Genomic DNA, 26,143 nt, shown 5'->3' on the forward strand with positions numbered 1-26,143 from the left:
ATCCACAGGGAGCTTCAAGTGTATCTTAACTGCTTTCTTTCTTTTTTTTTTTAACCAGAAAATAAACACCAACTTTATTAATATAATAGCAACAGAAAAGGTTTCCAATTTCTAAGAAGGAAATAACATAACACCAGCACAAGTGTTTAAAGAGTAAATGCCTACATTTCTTGTTCCGATAGCTTCCCACCACACACCGAAGTTTCCTCAATGACAGTTGCCACCAGAGCTGCTGCAGGAACAAGTTTTTCACTGGGCATAGCTTCACAGTCACTCTTCAAGCAGAAGACTAAAATATTATTTCTTTTTAGAAGATCTTGGTTGTGGAAGAACATATCAATATGGAGAGAAGATCTTTTCTTCTCAAATTCAAGAAACACTACTAACTAATGTATCAATTTTTCTCTGATACAGTGTGCTAGAGTGCTCTGTGAAGAATCCTTTTCCATCTATACCACATGTCTGGTTGAGAGGAGAGTGGCAAGCTGCCAGTACGCTAGCAGACACTCCTGGTGATGCTCTGTGCCCTGCTCCCTTTCTGCTGGTAGTAGACATCTTTTCTGGTAGCTGCAGCAGCTTGATGTGGGGGAAAAGAAGGGGCCACCGACCAATCACCTCTTCTTGAAGCCATATTTTTTGCGTTCATAGAAGAGATCTGTCTTAGAGCTCCCCAAATTAACAATCTTTGGGCAGCCATCTCTATCTTTCTCCTGGATGGTACACTCCTTACAATAATAGGCATCAGAGACCCCAGGGCCTCCACAGATCACACAGCGCCCCTGGTAAGATCCATAGTTACACTCATCACATATGCGCACCAGAGTGCAGGGATGCACATAGGAGTCACAAATCACACACTTGCCATCACATTTTTCACACAGTCTTCCGATGGCAACACCAGCCTGCTTGCGGCAAAAGATCAAATCAGGATGATGTTTAACCTTAGTTCCCAACGAAGCTGGCCGCCGGACTACTGCTTTATTTCTTAAGCTAAGTGATAGGATTTGCAATATTATCTATACTCTTTTAAATCCCTGGAAATTAGCTGGGCATGGTGGCTAATGACTGTAGTCCTAGCTGCTTGGAAGGCTCAGGTGGGAGGATTGCTTGAGCCCAAGAGTTTGCAGCTGTGGTGAACTATGATCACACTACTGCATCCCAGCCTTCATGACAGAGTGAGACCCTACCTCAAACAAACAAACAAACAAAAACCTCTGCATATTTTCATATATTTTTTTTAAAAGGCTATCAAGAGACCTTGAATCCTATGCCTCTGATAATGATGTTTTTATAGGACATGAGCATAAAATTGAGTGAATTCTTTTTAAGGAGACAAAAGGAAGAAATAGTCAAGAATGTTCAGAAAAAAATGATTAAACGCTGTTCAGATTTTACCTCTACTCATAGTCTTGCGCTCATGTCTTCTTTTACTGGAAGTATCTTGTATTGCTCTGCAAATTTTTGTCTCTTTTTTGGCACTTAAGAGTTCTACGAATAACACATGAAAACATTTTTTAATAGTACAGAAACATGTAGTATCTACCTTTATCCTGCAGATGACTTAAGAGTGGTGGTTCAGTGTCTATCCTAGTCTGCTTTCTATGCATATATATAGCATATATTTAAATAATATTTAGAATAAATGAGGTTATATGCATGTGTTTATGTATAGTATGTATGCTTGTATGTGTTTGTATATCTGTTTGTATACATATGTGTATTTTTGTCAATTTGCCTTTTTCAATTATTTAGAAAGTATTACCATGTCAGTTTCCACTTCATTATTTTTTTAACTACTGCATAAAATTTTCCAGTGTAACCTTATTATAATTCATTTAACCAGTCCTTTATTGATAGCATTTAGGTTGTTTCCAATTCATTGCAGTTAGAAATGATGTTGCAATAAATATCTTTATGTTCATATCTTTGTGTATAGATGTGTAGGAAAACCTTTATTGTTCTTCTAAGATAGATTTTTTAGTTTTGGTTTTCATTCACAGTTAAGTGTGTTGTTTGTTTGTTTCTTTTTTTTTTTGAGATGGAGGTTTGCTCTTGTTACCCAGGCTGGAGTGCAGTGGCATGATCTCAGCTCACCACAACCTTTGCCTCCCGGGTCCTCCTGGGTTCAAGAGGTTCTCCTGTGTCAGCCTCCTGAGTAGCTGGGATTACAGGCATGTGCCACCATACCCAGCTAATTTTGTATTTTTAGTAGAGACGGAGTTTCTCCATGTTGGTCAGGCTGGTCTTGAACTCCCAACCTCAGGTGATCCGCCCGCCTTAGCCTCCCAAAGTCCGGGGACTACAGGCGTGAGCCACTGCGCCTGACTTACTTTAGGTTTTTAAATTTTATATGCCGTGTGTGTCTGTTTTCTTCCCAAATGTCAGATAGCTTCATGGTGGTTTGGTACTGTTCCAAGTTCTCTAGGGCCCATTACAACTTCCCTCCCCATAATGTGGCCTGAAATGTCACCCAGCACAGGGAGAGACTCAAACTCAACATGCAGAGTATTTGTAGCACATGGTTTAGTACACTCAGTTAATAGTTGCTGATGTTAAAACTCATAGCAATCACTGTATCATTAAAAATTTAAAAGGGTCTTGGTTCTCTGCGTTGGTATCCTGTTGTTGATCTTATGAAGATGTTGAGGATTTTATTTTGACATTTTACCATCGTCATATTGTGGTTTAAATAGATTAGCTAAAAGCAAAAGATTTAACTTGTTTTAGCTGTTCTCTTTTCTAAATATGTCTATTAAAATACCATACTCTGTTGGGCTTAGTTTAATTCTGTAATTCTGTAGCGTTTCCCTGACCATGTGTTTTGATGCCTGTACCTCTATAAACTATAGCTGTGTGTAATTACTTTCTGGCATTATGTTTTCTAAGCTATAAGAGAACATTACTTTTGCTGCAGCATCTGTAATGCCATAAACAAGGTGAAACATTTAAATGCATACAGATTTTGTGGGCAGGAAATTCTTTTGCAAAGGAAGATGTGAAAGGACTATTAACATTTTTTTGAGGTCCTACAGAGAAAACACACACACACACACACACACACACACTCCTCACACACACACAGTGTTGTTTTGTTGTAGTTTTCAGAAATGTGACTTTAGCATTTCCCCCTAGTGTGATGAGAATGAAAATTAAGCATTTATATGGTGTATCAGTTGGGTAATTGAAAAGTTTTATTGGCTGGCCTACCACTGCCATAGTACTTAGTGTGGGCTTTTCTGAAGTTGTTTCAAATTAAACTATCAGCAGGCAGTTAACTTTGGAACAGCAGCTGGTCCTGTGTTTATTACTTTTTCTCAGGATGGGCATGTTGGCCACCCATTTCTCAGCAGTCCAGGGCACATGGAACTCCTGGCCTTTAAATTTTTTCATCCTAATTCTTTCCTCTTTTTTCCTTAGAGTCATATTTTATATTAGTTATTTACCTTTCTGCAGTATAATTTAGAAGTAGTTATTTATACAGTTCTACAAAACTCTGTTAAATAGCCTGTAATCAAGTGAAATTTGTATACATCTTTGTGGCTCTCAATCTGTCCTTAGGTTATGGTTTTACTCCAACTAATAAATACCCTTGTGCAAGTGGACTTTAAATTTTTATTCAAATATTTTCCCTTATTGAACACAGCATACATCACATTCTTCAAATGTATTGATTAGGACTGTACATCACAGAAGTGTACTAGCTAATTTCTGGAAAAATCTTAGGATAGAATTGCTGAACAGTCATTCATTGGCTCAATCACCTCCCATCTCATTAAAAGTAAACTGCCATTGATTGAAATTCAGTCTTGTCCTTAAAGGTAAAATCCTGGCCAGGCACAGTGGCTCACACCTGTAACCCAAGCACTTTGGGAGGCCGAGGCAGGCAGATCACAAGGTCAGGAGTTCGAGACCAGTCTGACCAACATGGTGAAACCCTGTCTCTACTAAAAATACAAAAATTAGCCGGGCGTGGTGGTGCGTGCCTGTAATCCCAGCTAGTCAGGAGGCTGAGGCAAAAGAATCGCTTGAACCCAGGAGGCAGAGGTTGCAGTGAGCTGAGATTGTGCCACTGCACTCCAGCCTAAATGACAGAGTGAGACTCTGTCTTAAAAAAAAAAAAAAAAAAAAAAAAGTAAAACCCTTTCCTGAAACCAGAAATCAGGCCTGGTCCCAAGAATTCAATTTCGGAGTTGGGAGCATCTTTGTTGATTAGCAGCTCCTCTGCATAATAAATCAGAGCATTCATTTCTGCCTTTGTGGTAAGTTTTTGCCACTTCTAATCTCATTTTAGTTATAGGCCATCTTTCCAGAGATGCAGACTGAGCAAGCTGGCTCTTTTGCAACACTTCTAAATGCAGAAAAAGTAAGGCAGGAATCCTAAAGGACTTGTTTGTGACCTTCCTTCCTTTTGGACAGGAGGACTGAGAATCAGTATCCTTTGTTAATTAAAAAAAATAAAAGAATGGAAGGAAAGTATCGATTGTTTGAAGGCTTCAGAGTAACATTGTGTCTAAAATACAAACATTCCCTCAACTATAAACCTGTTTCCTCAAGATAATGTTTTCCCTGGCACACTGCCTTGTACAGGCAGTTCAGGGATGTCATTAAGAAATGACAGGCAGGACTTAAAGTTTATCACTATCTATTGCACAGTAGTTTCTCTTGGTTACAGATTCTGAAGAGAAACTCCAACCACTGAGGTAAGAGGGTTGGTTAAGCCCGGGAGGTCTCAAGGCTGCAGTAAGCTGTGATCTATACTCCAGCCTGGGTGACAGAGCAAGACCCAATTTCAGGAATAAAAAACAAAAACAACAAACAGTTAAATTTTGTTACTACAAAATAATACATGCCTATTAAAAAAGAAAAGGGAAAAATTAAAATCACTAATAGTAATGATAATTGCTATCAGTATATGGGTGGTTCAGTCTTTGTTTTGTGCATGCTTGGTGTACTTTAAAACATACTGGGATGGTATATATAAGTTTCTTTTCACAAAACAATAGTTTATGAACATTTTCCCATAACATGATTTTCATGGTATTCCATCAGGTAAGTATACCAAACTTTATTTTTCTATTATCAGACATTTAAGTTATTTCTAGATTTTACTATTACAAATAATCCTGTAATCAGATTCTTACACCTGTATTTTTATGGACCATCACTGATTATCTCCTTGTGATAAATTCCTGGCAGTAGAAATAATGGAATAAAAAATAGATGAACATTTTAAGACTTTTCATATATACTATGAAATTGTCTTAATGAAGAGTTGCATTCTTATGTCTGTAACATTCTTTGAAGTTCTTCCCTTTCCCTGTGTTGTTTATGGATGAACCAGAAGAAAATGGTCCTACACCATTTAGCCACAGCTGATAGAACTCTGTCCGAGAAGGTGTCCACTAAGAATATTGTTTCTTCCAATTTAACTCATATTTTTATGTTAAAATGCTCAGATTTGTTAACCCATTTCTGTTATTTTTATTTCAATTCCCAAAAGAGTAGTTTCCAAAGGAGGTCTGTACTAATCCACAGCCTCTGGAAATGTGTATGCTCAGAGCTTTTCAGAGGCCTTTCTGAAGGCATTCAGGAGTCAGATCACCCAGATTCAAGGCAGACACCAGTGCATAACTCTTAAGCCTGTATTTGAAATCTGGACTGTTTGTGCTTGAATTTGGGCAACTTTTAGGATGATACAAAATGAATTTAAAAAAATACTCTCAGGTCATGCCCAAGTTTGGAGGCTTTTTAGGGCAATCCAAAATGATTTTTAAGAAATACTTTTTCAAGCCGAGTGCAGTGGCTCATGCCTGTAATCCCAACACTTTGGGAGGCCAAGGTGGGCAGATCACTTGCAGTCAGGAGTTCGGGACCAGCCTAGCCAACATGGTGAAACTCCATGTCTACAAAAAATACAAAAAATTAGCTGGGTGTGGCAGTGTGCACCTATAATCCCAGCTACTCAGGAGGCTGAGGTAGGAGGATCGCTTGAACTCAGGAGACAGAAGTTACAGTGAGCTGAGATCACACCACTGCACTCCAGCTTAGGTGACAGAGTGAGACTCTGTCAAAAAAAAGAAAGAAAGAAAAATAATGAATACTTTTTCAGCTGTTTAGGTTCTGCCTGTATTGTAGAACCACTCAGAGAAGCTGTGGAATAGTGTGTGAAGTACTTAGGTCCGGGCATCAGGCTGACTGGGTTAGAATTCCAGCCTCACCACTTTGAAGCTGGGTTCCCTTGGGCAAGTTTCTTAATCTTTCTTTATCTCAGTTTCCTCATCTATAAGTGGAGCTAATTACAGTACCTGTCTCTTGGGGTTATTATAATTATTTAGTTGCTGTATCAGCCAGGGTTCAACCAGAGAAACAGAACCAGTAGGAGATGTATATTAAAAGATTTACTGGGGCAGGGCGCAGTGGCACACACCTGTAATCCCAGCACTTTGGGAGGCTGAGGTGGGCGGATCACCTGAGGTCAGGAGTTCAAGACCAACCTGACCAACATGAAGAAACTCTGTCTCTACTAAAAATACAAAGTTAGCCAGGCATGGTGTTACATGCCTGTAATCCCAGCTACTTGGGAGGCTGAGGCAGGAGAATTGCTTGAACCTGGGAGGTGGAGGTTGCAGTGAACTGAGATTGCACCATTGCACTCCAGCCTGGGCAACAAGAGCAAAACTCCATCTGAAAAAAAAAAAGAGAGAGAGAGAGATTTATTGCAGGGAAATATTTATGTAATTGTTGGGGCTGACATAGGCAAGTCAGAATTTCGTAAGGCAGGCCACCAGGAAGAAGGGCAGGCTGGAACTCTCATCCACAGAGTGAATCTGCTATCCGTAGGTGGAATTTCTTTTCATTAGGGAAGCCTCAGCTCTGCTCTTAAGGCTTTTCAACTGATTAAATCAGACCCACACAGATTTTGTAGGATAATCTCCACACTTAAAATCAACTGGTGGACTTTAATCACACTGACATAATGCCTTTATAGCAACATGTAAATTAGTGTTTGATTAAATAACTGGAGACTGTAGCTTAGCCAAGTTGACACATAAAATTGATTATCACAGTTGCTTTGGACCTCAGTTAAGCAGACTAAACCCACTTGGAAATGATTTTCAGTGTTACTCTGCTTTTCAAGGTCAGGACTGTTCAAGTCTCTGTAACCAAGAAGTTCTTTCTGACATATCAGTTTGATATTTGTTAGTTTTGTCATAAGAAATTACGATTGCATTATTTATGTCCTAAAGGATTCTCTCAACTCAAACCAGGGTGTGTGGTCATGATGGGATTCTGTGAAGGAACATAAGCCAGCATCTGCATAAACACCTTGATCCAGGCGGTATTTGCTCTTACACACTTGTGCTATCCCTTCGGGCTTGGATAAGCACACTGTTACACATGCCTGCTTTGTATGAACTGGTAAAGTCTGGGGTTGATAGGAACTTTTGAGTAATCCCACAGGCCTCTGACATAGTGGGAGAATATTACTTTGGCTACCTGAAGAAAAGATAGAGATTTGGTCCTCTCTTTTCACTAGTATTGATTTTTCCACACAGTGATCACCTTTCTTTGGGGAAGTTCATTGCATTTCTTTGAGCATAACCTAACATCCTCTCATTCTGAATATAGGATGTCTTATTTGCCCTCTCACTCTAAGTAGGAAAAGATAGGTCACTCAGAAGTAAAATAGCTAATGGAAAAAGTATGATAAACTGTTAGGATACTTCCTGATGGCCTTGGGTTTCAGAGCTTTTACTAATCAGTCTGGAAACAACTCCTGTAATGTTCTTCTTGCAGATTCTGTAAGCCTACATTTCAGTGTTTAGTTTTTTCCCATAGCTTTGAACGATGAGGTAGTGATGCACTACTGCTAAATCTTATCTCAAGCAGTGGTGGTTGTTGAAGTGCAACCACCTGCATCCCTGAGAACTGCCTCCCAAGCCTCCAATCTCAGCTGAAGGAAAGGTACCTATGGCCAGGTTTCCACATGGCCCTACCCCATTTGGCCGTAGCTGATAGAACTCTGTCCTATAAGGTGTGCTGATCATGTTTTTTCTCTTGAAAATTTAAACTAAAAGACATACTGCTGAGAGCCCTGGTTTCTGGAGCTTTAAAGTTATTTAGATTTGGGCTTGGTAGGATATGCATGCTAATGAACCCTGGCCAGGTATGCCAGCGAACAAGCAGGGAGTTCAAGTGAAGAAGACTGCGAAAACTGAAGCAGAGATGATGTCTCAGAGAGAAAGTGAGGAAGAAGGAGAGTGTGCACGAGAAGCTGCCTTGTTTCCCAGCACTGCCCGAAATTTAGCTGCACTTCCTGTTCGTACACATTCCCAAGATACCTTTGTGTGCTCATAATAAAAACCCCTTTGATTTAATTCCAGTTTAAAGGGGTTCAGTTGTTTTAACTTCACAAGACAATGCAATGCTATTAGAAGAAATAATGACAATACTGTAATTTAGAAATGAAAGTCACATACCTAACATATTCATGTTGGTTTTAGGACTATTGAAACTATAGCCTTGATTCTAGAATTTATTTCCACATAGATTAGGATGCCATGAATATATTAAGAAAATAGAGTAGGGTAGTACTTTACAGTATTTATGGAGAAACAAAAGCCATGCCATATAATACGTAGTGTGAAGAGGGAAATGTATTGCTTGTCTTATGAACACTGACATCAGATCTATGCCAGTGAGTAATAGAAGCCTTTATTGTTTTGTCTTCTTTCGTCAACAAAAGGCAAAAACAAAAACAAAAAACCTTATTTAATATAGGATTTTCTAAAACAACACAAAATACAGCCAGACCTATAAATATCTGATCATTTATTTATATATACTCCCTGTCATGTTATATTTTATGAATAAATCCCAGAAGTGATGAGAGTCTTAAATCATTTTCTAATACTATTTAAGATTCTGTCCCCCTTCCTCCACCATCGCCTCTGATTTAAATCTTCTAGTCATGAGATGTTCAATGAAAGAAGACAGTTCTTAATGTTCTTTGGTAATTAAATCACAATTCTCGCTTATTGTGTTTGGTGTGTGTCTGTGTGCGTGTGCGTGTGCGTGTGTGTTTTCCTGTCAACATTCAACTGTAGGTGAGCTTTTTGTGAGATAGTGAAGCACAGTAGCAAAGAACTCTGGCCCTGCCTGGAGCCAGACTGTCCAGGTTCCAATCTTGACTTCACCATTTATCAGCTGCAAGTCCTTTGACGTTTAAATTATGTAATCTCTTTTCTGATCTCTAAAACTGGGATAATAACAGTGCCTTCTTGTAAGGGTGGATGTGTGGGGATTAAATGAGTTAAAAGATGTACAGCTATTAGCATAGATCAATTAGATTAGCTATTACTTTATTATTATTGGAATGGATTAAATATCAAGTCCAGCTCCATTTACTGCAGTTGGATTAAGTAATTGGTTCTTACTAAAAATGAATTTGAATTGGAATCTTGGAGTGTTTTAAGTTTTGTATTTTAAAAATTTTAGACCTAATGGGTAGAATAGAGATCATCCAATCCATAAATGTCATGTTACAGATAAGGAAACTGACGTGATTATACTCATAAAGTGAGTAAAGGCAGAGCTGAAATTGGGCTTCAGAACCACAGACTCCTTACACAGTTCACGCTCTGTCTGATGACCATCAGGTGTATAATTGGTCCTGAGCCTTACATTCCCTGTGTCTCCAAGAATTCATTTATAGCCCAAAACAAACAGATGCTTTATGTACAAAGACAGGAATACCAGCGAACAATCAAGAAGAGTTCAAGTGTAGCAGAAGATGTGAAGATTGGAGCAGAGATTATGTGGTTTCAGAGAGAAAGTGAGGAAGAATGAGGCTTGCACAAGAAGCCGTCATGTTTCCCAGCACTGCATAAAGTTCAGCTGTATTTAACTGTTTGTAGAAATGCCCAGGGTACCTTTCTGTGCTCACCTGTCCCCTTTTCTCTTTGACCTTCTATTTGCATGAAGGATAGACTTGGCCAGTGCCCTCAGTGGCTCATGCTTGTAATCCCACCACTTTGGGAGGCTGAGGTTGGCAAATCACCTGAGGTCAGGAGTTCAAGACCAGCCTGGCCAATGTGGTGAAACCTTGTCTCTATTAAAATTATAAAAATTAGCCAGGTGTGGTGGTGCATGCCTGTAATCATAGCTGCTCAGGAGGCTGAGGCAGGATAATCGCTTGAACCCAGGAGGTAGAGGTTGCAGTGAGCCGAGATCACACCACTGCACTCCAGCACTCCAGCCTGGGCAACAAAGTCAGACTGTCTCAAAAAAGAAAAAAATAATGGACTTGAGCTCAGTATTTAAATAAGGTACTAATGTATTTTTTTAAATAATGATTGTTGAAAATACCACCTTTGAGTTTCCCATAGATTTGTTCTGCGTAAGCTGGAGCCAAAATGCAGCTTACATTTATGTAGGATTGATGTTGGAAAGATCATTATTTTAAAAATAACACCTCCATGACACGTTGATGAATGCAAATTTGACATCAAACAGATGTATTGGAGTTTCTGTACAATGATATGTTTTGAAAGTGAGATTCACTTATATATATATAAATTTTTTTTTTTTTTTGAGACAGAGTCTCACTCTGTCGCCAGGCGCTAGGCTGTAGTGCAGTGGCACAATCTTGGCTCACTGCATCCTCCGCCTCCCGGGTTCAAGCAATTCTCCTGCCTCAGCCTCCCGAGTAGCTGGGACTACAGGTGCACACCACCATGCCCAGCTAATTTTTGTATTTTTAGTAGAGAAGGGGTTTCACCATGTTGGCCAGGATGGTCTCGATCTCTTGACCTCGTGATCCACCCACCTCGGCCTCCCAAAGTGCTGAGATTACAGGCTTGAGCCACCATGCCTGGCCTCTCAATATATATATTTTGACAGAGTCTTGCTCTGTCACCCAGGCTGGAGTGCAGTAGTGTGATCTCAGCTCACAGCAACCTCCACCTCCTGGGTTCAAGCAATTCTCCTGCCCTCAGCCTCCTGAGTAGTTGGGATTACAGGCACATGCCACCACGCCTGGCTAATTTTTGTATTTTCCTAGTAGAGACGGGGCTTCACCATGTTGGTCAGGCTGGTCTTGAACTCCTGACCTTGTGATCCATCCACCTCAGCTTCCCAAAGTACTCGGATTAGAGGCGTGAGCCACTGCGCCCAGTGGTATCCAAAATATATTTATTGTGTGTGAAAAGCATTTTGCTAGGCACTGAGTAGTTTATACTAAATGTAAAAAATAAATCTACAGAAATTTGCACTTTACCCTGATTTACTACCCTATTAAGGGTTAGCAGTCTTCCTGCCTCCTGAATTTTTCTTCCTTTTACTAGTACTTCTTTGTAAAATACCAACCCAGATATTCTGTCTTTATATGGAGCTAGTGAATGGGCCTACTTGCACTTACTCCTCAATTTGGGCATGACTTTACCTTGAGAAAATATGTAGGTTTTGACATCATTTTTGCTAAAAATACTGTCATTGTTTACAGTTCAGTGTTATGCTAATTGATGTAGGATTTTTTTTCTATTACTTTCTATAAACCTTTTACAAATAAAACATTGAAAAGTAGAATTTATACCAGACTAGTTTAAAAACACTTTGTGACAAATGTAACATATTAATGTAAGATGAGAATAGTAGGGAAAAGAGCATTGCGTATATGAGAACTTCCTTCACAACTATTCTGGAAATATAAAACTGTTTTACAATTAAAAGTTTATTTTTAAAAAATCCTCCCCTAAAAACACACATACAAAATTATTATGATGAAATAAATTGCAGCAATTTAATATTAGCATGGTGAGCAGCTTTTATTCTGTTTCTCCAAATAATATAAAATAAAATTATCAAGGCTGAATTATTTCAATAAGAGAAAGGTCATTGTTCTTATAGAAAGTCCTAGTTTGAAAACAAACATCTCTAACAACAGGTTAGAATTAGAAGGGAATACAAGTACAGAGTCTTGGTGTTAAAATTTTAAAACTGGGATTAAAGTTAGTATTTGAGGCATTTTGATGCCTCAAGGACAAAAACAAAGACAGCTCCCTAATTCCTTGGCACACTTTTATCTAGAGCATAAATGTCATTTATAAGTTGGTGGGGCGCACATCCCCACCCAAGGGCAGTGGTTCATCTTTGTATCTCCAGCCATGGTTTATAACCATGAGGTTATCAGCGATCAGTCAATGTTTCCTGAATTGAGTGGAGAGGAAACACTTTCACACAAAATAAAGACAACAGGGAATCTGAGGACCTCTAGAAATTTATTCCTTTTGAAGCTACTTGCAAAAATAAATGAGCTAAAGAAAACCTTTCTAGTTAGGATCTTTGCATTGGTGATCTTCACACTGCTGTCTTCTCAGGCTGCCAAAGTCATCCAGCAGCCCCGCTCCCCACTGCCCAGGATTGTTCCTCGTCAGCTGACTCTTCCTGGGAAAGAGCTGGTGGCAATGATGGAGGCAGTGGCACCATTGTTGCGATTGCTGGGTGTCCTGTCATGGGCCTTCTTCAGACCTTTGGTGTTGGGGCTCTGGCCTGTGGGAATGAGGTGAGATTAGGAGTAAAGCTTGGAAGTGAGTCTTAGATCCTACCTCACCACCAGCAGTCACATTTCTCTTTACTCTTTTGTCTCCATCTCCTCTCCCCCCAGCATTCTTGAAATTGTAGGCAGAATTCCAAAAAGCCTGACATAGTTCATCTCAGACTGAGAGAGTTGTATAATCTCTCCTGGGAAAATTGAAGCCCCAGTTTTAATGGCCAGACTATTTGTCTGGAAGCAAAATGTACAACTTTATCACACTAGTTTTGAGTGTTTAGAAAGGCCCTCATGCTCTGTTACTCCATTAATAAAACAGGAATACTTGCTACCTAAATAGATGGAACCTAAAGGTAGTGAGAATTACTAAAGACTGTATCTTGTGTTTTGAAAGTAAGGTTGTTATAAAGAATTACCTGTCCCTCTGTCTATCCATTGACACCTTCATTTTGGTTGATTTATATCATTAGGAATTTTTCCAACAAGAAGGGCCGTGATGTAAGAAACAGTTGGCATTTCTTATAGACATTCTTATGGTGACATAGACATTGGTTACAGGTGTGAGCAGGATCATCTTTAGTGCAACTAAAAGTTGGAATTAGTACTGGACTGTAGTGCCACAGCAGTTCTAAAATTTCCAGCACTGGACTAGCTGGGAGTTTGAGGAGTGACTCTGGCTTTGGCTGCTACAGAGAAACAGATGTTACTATTCATGTATGCATAGTCTTGTCACCAAGAATCTATTATAATTATTATTATTATTATTATTTCGAGACAGAGTTTTGCTCTTGTCGCCCAGGCTGGAGTGCAGCGGTGCAATCTCGGCTCACCGCAACCGCTGTCTCTCAGGTTCAAGTGATTCTCCTGCCTCAGCCTCTCCAGTAGATGGGATTACGGGTACCGGTCACCCCACCCAACTAATTTTTGTATTTTTAGTGAAGACAGGGTTTCGCCATGTTGGCCAGGCTGGTCTCAAACTCCTGACCTCAGGTGATCTGCCCACCCAAGTCTCCCAAAGTGCTGGGATTACAAGCGTAAGCCACCACGCCTGGCTTATTATTTTTTAAAGTTTGATTATACTTTACCCTCTCCTTTAGTTATATTTCATTGAAATTGGCATTCATTATTAGTTCTATATTTGCAATACTCTTTTTTAAAGGCTCCAGATAGTCCTAGGTGGTTCCACATTTTCTAATCTGTATTAAAATTGCCCATTTAAAAAAAATTGTTTACTTCTCTGTCTTCTGTACTTAACTGTACTCTCTTTTAATACAGGGACTCATCTTGTTTTACTTTTGTCCTCAGCACCTAGGAAAATTGCTGTAACAAAGAAAACACTCGTGAAATAATAGCTAAATTAATGCTTAGAGCAATAGGGGTATGGGAAATACAGAGATTTGAAGTTGCATGCATGCTGTCATTCACTTTTGTTATTCACATCTGGATTCTGGGGGATTTTCAGCCTTATGATGGCATATACATGTGACTTTGAACTCAGCCTGCTATTTCCAGAAAGTGATTGATTGGCTGGTTCTTTGGCTGTAATCTTCATTATTTAGAGGTCATGAATTTGACATGAACCAGTGAATTTATTTTTTTTGTTTGTTTTTTTCTATAGCAATTTTTAAAATAACATACAAATTATTAAAGTAATTATAAATCTAGAGACACAGGTAGATGACAAATCATTCATAATTCTCTACCTCTTAGAGGCAACTATTGTTAACATTTTGGGCCTGTAAAGTGGTATGCTGATAAGTGTTTAGCAATCACTCTTTAAGTATAATTCCAATATGAATGTTGGTTGATATGTTTGTTTATATTAATGAGTAAGATAAACGTGAAACAAAATGTGTCAACAAAAACCAAAACCAAAATTTATGTCAGAGTTTCTATTCATTTGTCAATTGCATGAGAAACCTCTTTGCTGATTCAGATGATAGTTTTCAAATACTGGAAGAATATTTCCTCAATTTTTTATTCTTGTCATAATGTAACAGCTCCACATATAACATGCTTTTAGGTTGAACATGCATTATTACTAATATTTTCTTCATCACTTTCTTAAGTTTAGACAATCAGTAAAATGATAAATTAAGCCCTGATTTGCCAGTTTTGTGGTATAAATATTCCCATCATGGCCAATTTAAAGGTACCAATATGATACCACTAGTGATGGATTGGGAAGAGATGCACAGTAGCACATCATTAGAGGTAGTAAAATTTAAGAAAATAATTAGGAAATGATGAATCTTTAATATCAGCTTTATTTTAATTGTAAGTTTATATAACTTAATTTTTAATAATGGTTACATTTAACAACTGGCTTGCAAAATTTCTGAAAATTCAATTGTCAGCTCACATGTGCCACTACGAGCTAGCTCCAGCACATCACTGGATAGATGTGTTCTCACTTTTTTTTGTATAAATATAATTATACAAATATGTGCGTGGGGTGTCTGTGTGTGTGTGTGTGAGAGAGAGAGAGTCCATTCAGGCTGCTATAACGAAATACTATAGACCAGGTGGCTTATAAACAACAAACAAAATTTTCACACTTCTGGAGGCTAGGAAGTTCAAGATTAAGACACCAGCAGACACCATGTCTAATAAGGGCTTGGCATCTGGTTCATAGACAGTATCTTCTTGCTGTTTTCCTCTTATGGCAGAAGGGTTAAGGGATCTCTCGGGTCTCTTTTATAAGAACATTAATCCCATTCATGAGGACTCTACCCTTATGACCTAATCACCTCCCAAAGGTCACACCTCCTAGTACCAAAATCTTGGGAATTAGGATTTCAATATATGAATTTGATGGGGACACAAATATTCAGACCATAGCAAAACATATACTTTTTAAAGTAAGATTTTACAAATAATATTGGGATCATACTATTTTGTAGTTCAGGGACCTGTTTATCTACCTAGGAGACATGGATTCTGGTGTCATTTGGTCATGCATGCTCTTTTGCTTTGGTACAGTTTGCACTTCAGGCCAGTTCACCATGGGTGTAGCTGGTCACAAGGAGAGGCTAGGTGAGAATAGCTGAATAAAATGCCTCTAGGGTGGCAGGAAAGAAGAGGGAATGAATGGGAACGGGGCAGCATATGCCCCCTGTGTAGCAGGCCAGTTATTTCACAGTGTGCTGCCAAAGGAGCTGTATCATTCCTCAGGCAGAGTCCTTATTTTGAGAACATTTGCAACCTTGCTCTGTCCACCTACAATATTATGCCCCATCCTTTGTTCTGCTGGACTCCGTACCTGCCGTTCTCTACTACATTCTCTGCTGTACCTTCTCGCATCCCTCCTGTCTACTTCTTTCTGAGGCTGATAGAAGGCACATTTCCTCTCTGTGAATCTTTTTAAATATCCTGAAAAGAGAACTGCTTGTATGGGGACAATTGTACTTACACTCAGTGTCTATGGTCCTAACGAATAGTCATTCCCCTTACATGATGGTATCCTAGATACCTAACATAGTACTAATATCCTAAAACATACTTCTCTGTGGGATCCCAAATCTAGATATTTACTGTACCTTTAGGGTCATTTCATGTAACTATTGGGAGATTAATTTAAAATTTAAGTTTAATTTTAAATGACTTTAATGTCCTTGGGCTTCCAAATATGTTCTTGGTATCCAATGGGAAAGTTCTCTGGTGGCTTTGCAGGAAAAAAAGAAAAGGATAGCTGATGGGAGGGCTGCTAGCCCTGCTGTGTCATGGAGAAATTGTTGAGTATTTACAGTAAAAGTTTTGTGCCTACCCACTGCTAAAGTTTCTTTTGCAATTTCCAAAGAACAAATCTTTGATTGTTAGAATGAATTCAGCTGTTTCCATGTTTCGTTTACATTCTTGGTTAAAGCCTTCAGCTTTATAACAGAAACTCCTTAAGAGCTGCCTATTTTTGAAAGATTCAATTAAATCAGTTTTTATTTTATTTTATTTTATTTGAGACGGAGTCTTGCTCTGTCACCCAGGCTAGAGCGCAGTGGCACAATCTGAGCTAACTACAACCTCTGCCTCCCAGGTTCAAGCAATTCTCTTGCCTCAGCTTCCCAAGTAGCTGGGATTACATGTGCCCACCACCACACCTGGCTAATTTTTGTATTTTCAGTAGAGACGGGGTTTCATCATCTTGGCCAGACTGGTCTTGAACTCCTGACTCCAGGATCCACCTGCCTCTGCCTCCAAAGTGCTGGGATTATAGGCATAAGCCACTGCCCCCAGCCATGAGTTTTTAAAATGTGTTTGTTTTTATTAGTTATTAAATAATTTATGCATTTTGGGAAGTGGATCCAAGATGGCTGAATAGGAACAGCTCTGGATTGCAGTTCCCAGCGAAAACGCAGAGGGTGAGTGATCACCACATTTCGAAACGAATTTTTACTGCCCATAGACCAGTAGATTCCTGGGCGAAAAAGTGCCACAAGTCTCCAGTGTGGCTGTTTCAGCCAGCACAGCAGGTCTCTGCAGAAAAACTCACAAAAATCCGGGTGCTGTTTCAACTGGCAACTGGAACTCCTGGGAGACAGAGTCGCCCATTCAACTGAATAAAAGGGGGCTGAAACAGGGAGCCAGGTGTTCTGGCTCTGCTGGTCCCACCCACACAAAGACCAACATTCTGAAATGCTCTGGATTGAGAGTTTCACAGAAAGCACAGCTGGACCTGGGACGGTCCAGCTCTGTGTGGGGAAGGGTGTCCGCCATTACTGAGGCAGTCTAACATTACCAAGGCAGTCTGCCATTACCGAGGCAGTCTGCCATTAAAGAGACAGTCCACCATTACTGAGGCAGACTGCCATTACCGAGGCAGTTCTAACTATACCCCTATAAACAGAACTGCAAGGAAGTTCACAAAGCAGCTGGGCAGAGTCCACAGCAGCTCAGCAATACCTATGCTGGCAGACTATGACTAGGCTACCTCCTCACTGGACAGGGCATCTCTGAAAAGAGGCAGTAGCATGACAGGAACTTATAAATAAAGCCCCACCTTCCCAGGACAGAGCACCTGGGACAAAAATGTGGTTATGAGTTCCGCTGCAGCACACTTAAACATACCTGCCCAGCAGCTCTAAATGGAACAATGGAGCTGACAGCTCAGCACTTGAGCTCCTATAAGGGATGGACTGTCTCCTCAAGAAGTTCTGTGACCACCATATATCCAAAGAGACACCTCATAAAGGAGAGCTCAGGCTAACATCTGGCGGGTATCCATCTGGGACAAAGATAACAGAAGAAGAAACTGGCAGCAACCCTTACTGTTCTGCAGCTGCCACAGGTGATCTCCAGGCAAGCAGGGTCTGGAATGGACCTCCAGCAGTCCTACAGCAGAGGGGCCTGACTGTTAGAAGGAAAACTAAAAAACAGATAGAAATAACTTCATCATCAACAAACTGGACATCCACTCAGAGACCCCATCTGAAAGTCACCAACTACAAAGACCATAGGTCGATAAATCCACAAAGATGGGAAGAAACCAGCACAAAAAGGATGAAAGCAACCAAAACCAGAACACCTCTAGTCCTCCAAGGGATCACAACTCCTTACCAGCAAGAGAGCAAGGCTGGATGGAGAATGAGTCTGATGAATTGACAGAAACAGGCTTCAGAAGATGGGTAATAACAAACTTCTCTGAGCTAAAAGAACATGTTCTAACCAATGCAAAGAAACTATGAACCTTGAAAAAAGATTTGATGAAATGCTAAGGAGAATAAACAGCTTAGAGAGGAGTATAAATGAGCTGATGGAGCTGAAAAACACAACACAAGAACTTTGCGAAGCATACCCAAGTTTCAATTGCCAAACTGACCAAGCAGAAGAAAGGATATCAGAGATTGAAGATCAACTCAATGAAATAAAACGAGAAGGCAAGATTAGAGAAAAAAGAGTAAAAAGGAATGAACAAGGCCTTCAAGAAGTATGGGATTATGTGAAAAGACCAAATCTACGTTTGATAGGTGTACCTGAATGTGATGGAGAGAATGAATCCAAGCTGGAAAACACTCTTCAGGATATTATCCAGGAAAACTTCCCCAACCTAGCAAGGCAGGTCAATATTCAAGTCCAGGAAATACAGAGAACACCACAAAGATATTCCTCAAGAAGAGCAACCCCAAGGCACATAATCGTCAAATTCACCAGGGTTGAAATGAAAGAAAAAATGCTAAGGGCAGCCAGAGAGAAAGGTCGGGTTACCCACAAAGGGAAGCCCATCAGACTCAAGTAGATCTCTCAGCAGAAACCCTACAAGCCAGAAGAGAGTAGGGGCCAATATTCAACATCCTTAAAGAAAAGAACTTTCAACCTAGAATTTCATATCCAGCCAAACTAAGCTTCAGAAGCAAACTAGAAATACAATCCTTTATGAACAAGCAATTGCTCAGAGATTTCATCACGACCAGACCTGCTTTACAAGAGCTCCTGAAGGAAGCACAAAACATAGAAAGGAACAGCACTACCAGCCACTCCAAAAACATACCAAATGATAAAGAGCATCGACACAATGAAGAAACTGCATCAGCTAATGGGCAAAACAACCAGCTAGCATCAAAATGGCAGGATCAGATTCACACATAACAATATTAACCTTAACTGTAAATGGGCTAAATGCTCCAATCAAAAGACACAGACTGGAAAATTGGATACAAAGTCAAAACCCATTGATGTGCTGTATCCAGGAAACCCATCTCACATGCAAGGATACACATAGGCTCAAAATAAAGGAATGGAGGAAGATTTACCAAGCAAATGGAGAGAGAAAAAAAAAAAAAAGCAGGAGTTGCAATTCTAGTCTCTGATAAAATAGACTTTAAAGCAACAAAGATCAAAAGAGACAAAGAAGGGCATTATATAATGGTAAAAGGATCAATGCAACAAGAAGAGCTAATGATCCTAAATATATATACACCCAATACAGGAGCACCCAGATACATAAAGCAAATTCTTAATGACCTACAAAGAGACTTAGACTTCCACACAATAATAATGGGAGACTTTAACACTCCACTGTCAATATTAGACAGATCAATGAGACAGAAAATTCACAAGGATATCTAGGACTTGAACTGAGACCTGGACCAAGCAAACCTAATAGACATTTGCAGAACTCTCCACCCCAAATCCACAGAATATACATTCTTCTCAGCACCACATCACACCTACTCTAAAATTGACCACATAATTGGAAGTAAATCACTCCTCAGCAAATGCAAAAGAATGGAAATCATAACAGTCTCTCAGACCACAGTGCAATCAAGTTAGAACTCAGAATTGAGAAACTAACTCAGAACCACACAGCTTCATGGAAACTGAATTACTGGCTCTTGAATCATGACTGGATAAACAATGAAATGAAGGCAGAAATAAAGATGTTCTTTGTACAAGAATCTCTGGGACACATTTAAAGCAGTGTCTACAGGAAAATTTATAGCAATAAATGCCCACATGAGAAGCAAGGAAAGATCTAAAATTGACACCCTATCATCAAAATTGAAAGAGCTAGAGGAGCAAGATCAAAAAAACTCAAAAGCTAGCAGAAGACAAGAAATAACTAAGATCAGAGCAGAATTGAAGGAGATAGAGACACAAAAAACCCTTCAAAAAATCAATAAATCCAGGAGCTGGTTTTTTTAAAAGATCAACAAAATAGACCATTAGCCAGATTAATAAAAAAGAAAAGAGAGAATAATCAAATAGATGCAATAAAAAGCGATAAAGGGGATATCACCGCAGATCCCACAGAAATACAAACCACCATCAGAGATTACTACAAACAACTGTATGCACGTAAGCCAGTAAGCCTGGAAGAAATGGATAAATTCCTGGACACTTGCACCCTCCCAAGCCTAAACCAGGAAGAAGTTGAAACCCTGAATAGTCCAATGACAAGGGCTGAAGTTGAGGCAGCAATTAATAGCCTACCAATGAAAAAAACCCGAGGTCCAGATGGGTTCACAGCCAAATTCTACCAGACATACAAAGAGGAGCTGGTACCACTCCTTCTGAAACTATTCCAAACAATCCAAAAAGAGGGAACCCTTCTCACATCATTTTATGAGACCAACATCATCCTAATGCCAAAACCCGGCAGAGACTCAACAAGAAAAGAAAACTTCAGGCCAATATCCATGGTCAACATAGATGCAAAAATCTTCAATAAAATACTGGCAAACTGATTGCAACAGCACATCAAAAAGCTTATCCATCACGATCAAGTAGACTTCATCCTGGAGATGCAAGGCTGGTTCAACATATGCAAGTCTATAAACATATTTCACCACATAAACAGAACCAAAGACAAAAACCACATGATTATCTGAATTGATGCAGAGAAGGCCTTCAACAAAATTCAACAGCCCTTTATGCTAAAAACACTCAATAAACTAGGTATCGACAGAACATATCTCAAAATAATAAAAGCTATTTACAACAAACCCACAGCCAGTATCATACTGAATTGGCAAAAACTGGAAGCATTCCCTTTGAAATCTGGCACTAGACAAGGATGCCCTCTCTCACCACTCCTATTCAATATAGTATTGGAAGTTCTAGCCAAAGCAATCAGGCAAGAAAAAGAAATAAAGGGTATTCAATTAGGAAAGGAGGAAGTCAAATTGTCTCTGTTTGCAGACAATGTGATTATATATTTAGAAGACCCCATCATCTCAGCCCAAAATCTCCTGAAACTGATAAGCAACTTCAGCAAAGTCTCAGGATACAAAATCAATGTGCAAAAATCACAAGCATTCCTATACACTAATAACAGACTTAAAGAGAGCCAAATCAAGAGCGAACTGCTATTCACAATTGCTACAAAGAGAATAAAATACCTGGGAATACAGCTAACAAAGGATGTAAAGGACCTCTTCAAGCAGAACTACAAACCACTGCTCAAGGAAATAAGAGAGGACACAAACAGATGGAGAAATATTCCATGTTCATGGTTAGGAAGAATCAATATCCTGAAAATGGCCATACTGCCCAAAGTAACTTACACATTCAACGCTATCCTCATCAAGCTACCAATGACCTTCCTCACAGAACTGGAAAAAAAACCACCTTAAACTTCATATGGAACCAGAAGAGAGCCCACATAGCCAAGTCAGTTCTAAGCAAAAAGAATAAAGCTGGAGGCATCACACTACTGGACTTCAAGCTATACTACAAGGCTACAGTAATCAAAACAGCATGGTACTGGTACCAAAACAGAGATATAGACCAATGGAACAGAACAGAAGCCTCGGAGGCAACACCACACATTTACAACCATCCAATCTTTGACAAACCTGACAAAAACAAGCAATGGGGAAAGGATTCCCTGTTTAATAAATGGTGTTGGGAAAACTGGCTAGCCATGTGCAGAAAGCAGAAACTGGACCCCTTCCTGACACCTTACACTAAAATTAACTCCAGATGGATTAAAGACTTTAACACAAAACCTAACACCATAAAAACCCTGGAAGAAAACCTAGGCAAAACCATTCAGGACATAGGCGTAGGCAAGGACTTCATGACTAAAACACCAAAAGCAATGGCAACCAAAGCCAAAATAGACAAATGGGATCTAATTAAACTCCAGAGCTTCTGCACAGCAAAAAAAAAAAAAAAAACAAAAACAATTAAGAGTAAACCGGCAACCAACAGAATGGGACAAAATTTTTTGCAATCTACCCATCTGGCAAAGGACTTACAGCCAAAATCTACAAAGAACTAAAACAGATTTACAAGAGAAAAACAAACAAACACATTCAAAAGTGAGCAAAGGATATGAACAGACACTTTACAAAAGAAGACATCTATGAGGCCAACAAACATATGAAAAAAAGCTCTTCATCACTGGTCATTAGAGAAATGCAAATCAAAACTACATTTAGATACCATCTCACGCCAGTTAGAATGGTGATCATTAAAAAATCTGGAGACAACAGATGCTGGAGAGGATGTGGAGAAATAGGAACACTTTTACATGATTGGTGGGATTGTAAATTAGTTCAACCATTGTGGAAGACAGTGTGGCAATTCCTCAAGGACCTAGAAATAGAAATTCCATTTGACCCAGCCATCCCATTACTGAGCATGGTGTCACTGTTTACAATAGCAAAGACTTGGAACCAACCCAAATGCCCATCGATGATAGACTGGACAGGGAAAATGTGGCACATATACACCATGGAATACTATGCAGCCATAAAAAACGATGAGTTCATGTCCTTTGTAGGGTCATGGATGAACCTGGAAACCATCATTCTCAGCAAACTGACACAAGAACAGAAAACCAAACACCGCATGTTCTCACTCATAGGCAGGTGTTGAACAATGAGAACACATGGACACAGGGAGGGAGCATCACACACTGAGGTCTGTCGAGGGGGGAACAAGGGGAGGGACCATTGGGGGTAGGGAGTTGGGAAGGGATAACGTGGGGAGTAAGGCCAGATATAGGTGATGAGGATGGAGGCAGCAAACCACATTGCCATGTATGTACCTATGCAACAATTCTGCATGTTCTTCACGTATACCCCAGAACCTAACGAGCAATAATATATATATTAAATAATAATAATTTATGCATTTTTATGAATTTATACTGATTAGGTTTTGCTGTTATGTATATATTCATTGCTTCATTATTTTCTCAACCGTTGATTCAGCGTATTTTATTTTGGCTTAGACGTCACTGGATATTTGGTGAAAAGCTAGAAATGTAATGCTGTAGGAGCCTCTAAAAGGTCAAAGGAAGGCTTAGCTAACCTAAAACCTTCGATCAAGTGATACAAAGCTAAGAAATGGGTCGCTAGGGCATTCAAATTTGAAAGATATATTTTTTAAAGTTATGTGATGTGGAAAAATCTTATAGTGTCACAATTTCTTTAAATTTTGCTTTTTAAAACATATCTGCCTTACTATTTCACAAAAAGCCTTGCCTTCAAACTGACCTAATTTCTAAGTTTTTATAAGTGTCATTTAATTAATATTTTGATCAGATTCAGATGCTTAAAATATGTATTTCTTTTTACATTTAAAAATGGCCACTATTGACTGCAGTACATTGAGCTGCATAGAGACAGCGCTGGGGCAAGTGAGAGCCGGACGGGCACTGGGCGACTCTATGCCTCACTAAGGAAAAATAACTAAACATGGGCAAAGGAGATCCTAAGAAGCCGAGAGGCAAAATATCATATGCATTTTTTGTGCAAACTTGTCGGGAGGAGCATAAGAAGAAGCACCCAGATGCTTCAGTCAACTTCTCAGAGTTTTCTAAGAAGTGCTCAGAGAGGTGGAAGACCATGTCTGCTAAAGAGAAAGGAAAATTTGAAGACATGGCAAAGGCGGATAAGGCCCATTATGAGAGAGAAATGAAAACCTATATTCCTCCTAAAGGGGAGACAAAAAAGAAGTTCAAGGATCCCAATGCACCCAAGAGGGCTCCTTCGGCCTTTTTCCTGTTCTGCTCTGAGTATGGCCCAAAAATCAAAGGAGAACATCCTGGCCTGTCCATTGGTGATGTTGCAAAGAAACTGGGAGAGACGTAGAATAACACTGCTGCAGATGACAAGCAGCCTTATGAAAAGAAGGCTGTGAAGCTGAAGGAAAAATACGAAAAGGATATTGCTGCATATCGAGCTAAAGGAAAGCCTGATGCAGCCAAAAAGGGAGTTGTCAAGGCTGAAAAAATCAACAAAAAGAAGGAAGAGGAGGAAGATGAGGAAAATGAAAAGGATGAGGAGGAAGAGGAAGACGATCAAGATGAAGAAGATGATGATGATGAATAAGTTGGTTCTAGCGCAGTTTTGTTTTCTTGTCTATAAAGCATTTAACCCCCCTGTACACAACTCACTCCTTTTAAAGAAAAAAATTGAAATGTAAAGCTCTGTAATATTTGTTTTTAAACTGTACAGTGTCTTTTTTGTATAGTTAACACACTACCGAATGTGTCTTTAGATAGCCCTGTCCTGGTGGTATTTTCAACAGCCACTAACCTTGCCTAGTACAGTATGGGGGTTGTAAATTGGCATGGAAATTTAAAGCAGGTTCTTCTTGGTGCACAGCACAAATTAGTTATATATGGGGATGGTAGTTTTTTCATCTTCAGTTGTCTCTGATGCAGCTTATACGAAATAATTGTTCTGTTAACTGAATACCACTCTGTAAGTGCAAAAAAAAAAAAGTTGCAGCTGTTTTGTTGACATTCTGAATGCTTCTAAGTAAATACAATTTTTATTTTAAAAAATGACCACTATTATCCCTTACAGTAGTTTTATTTTAATCTCATAAAGAATAGAGAGAGACAAAATCATGTTCCTTACCTTTTTTCTTTCCCTTCTGCCTTCTACTAAACAATTGATTTTTCACATATTTTAGAATTAATAGTAGGGTTTTATTTTTTACAGGAGGGTATTATGCTGGTTAATTGAGATGAATTTGTTCTTATGTGAAAAATATCACATGTTGAAGTTAAAGCATCTTTCCAAATAGTCACATGCATGCACACACCCCTTTGTTTGTAGCAGTTATTGCTAACCCAGTTCCAAATATTAGCTGCTTCTGGAACATTTGAATTTTCATGCTGATTTTGATTGCCACATCATCAGTAGATAAGAGACACCCATGCCATGCAGCTATCCCTTCTGAAGGATTCAACATAAATTAGAAAGTTGGGCAGGGTAGCTCACACCTGTAATCCCAGCACTTTGGGAGGCAGAGATGGGTGGATCACTTGAGGTCAGGAGTTCAAGACCAGCCTGGCCAACATGGTAAAACCCTGTCTCTACTAAAAAATACAAAAATTAGCTGGGTGTGGTGATGCATGCCCATAATCCCAGCTATTCAGGAGGCTGAGGCAGGAGAATCATTTGAACCTGGGAGGCGGAGGTTGCAGTGAGCTAAGATTGTGCCACTGCACTCTAGCCTGGGTGTCACAGTGAGACTCTGTCTAAAAAAAAAAAGGAAATTAGTCAGGCATGGTGGTGTGAGCCTGTAATCCCAGCTACTCGGGAGGTTGAGGCAGGAGAATAACTTGAACTTGGGAGTTGGAGGTTGGAGGTTGCAGTGAGCCGAGATAGGGCCACTGCACTCCAGTGAGGGCAATAGAGTTAGAGTGAGACCCTGTCTAAAAAAATAAAAATAAATAAAAATAAAAAAGTAAATTAGAGATTAAGTCGAAATGAAGGCCAGTATATTGGTATACACTTTACACCCCCATTAAATAATTAATGACTTTCCACTTTTAATCTGATAGACTTAACAGATTGAAGTCTAACTCCTTTCTTTCTCCTTTGATCCTTTCTAATTTCTCCTCCCGTGTTCTTTATATGCCCTAAAATGTAAATAATCTATTAATCAGATACATACCTGTATACGTGTTCCTTTGGTTTTCAGTGTCTCCAAAGGAATAGAGCTAATCTTGGGTTATTTTAAAAGTCTTAGATTGTTCATGCATTAAGGAAATAAAATGATAACTAAAACCTGTAGACAGAAATGTTAGAATGAACAACCATTCTCCATGTCTGACCTCAAAAAGCATCAGTGAATATCCCTTTGAGTTTACAGCAGCAAGGTAGGAGGAGGTGGTATTGTTACTACTCCTGCACT

The 26,143-nt window shown here is 39.4% G+C and overlaps 3 protein-coding genes across 15 annotated transcripts in view; 2 read left to right on the top strand and 1 right to left on the bottom strand.

Annotated features, from left to right (window-relative positions):
• Nucleotides 1-26,143, top strand: part of SH3D19 (SH3 domain containing 19) — a 210,695-nt gene that overhangs the window by 98,554 nt on the left and 85,998 nt on the right. The gene's annotated exons all lie outside the window — the stretch shown is intronic.
• LOC105729347 (PHD finger-like domain-containing protein 5A) lies at nucleotides 612-8,002 on the bottom strand. The gene is made up of 2 exons (XM_064384076.1): nucleotides 7,998-8,002; nucleotides 612-990 (listed from the first exon to the last, which is right to left on the bottom strand). The coding sequence occupies exons 1-2, from the start codon at nucleotides 8,000-8,002 to the stop codon at nucleotides 612-614; spliced, it is 384 nt and encodes a 127-aa protein (XP_064240146.1).
• LOC105729336 (high mobility group protein B1-like) lies at nucleotides 22,948-24,419 on the top strand. Its single transcript, XM_064383723.1, has one exon. It carries the CDS (start codon nucleotides 23,689-23,691, stop codon nucleotides 24,082-24,084), a length of 396 nt encoding a protein of 131 aa, XP_064239793.1. The 5' UTR covers nucleotides 22,948-23,688; the 3' UTR covers nucleotides 24,085-24,419.

The sequence above is a fragment of the Aotus nancymaae genome, unplaced genomic scaffold (assembly GCF_030222135.1).
Source record: "Aotus nancymaae isolate 86718 unplaced genomic scaffold, 86718_ANA_hifiasm-v0.15.2.pri h1tg000033l, whole genome shotgun sequence".
Taxonomy (NCBI): domain Eukaryota; kingdom Metazoa; phylum Chordata; class Mammalia; order Primates; family Aotidae; genus Aotus; species Aotus nancymaae.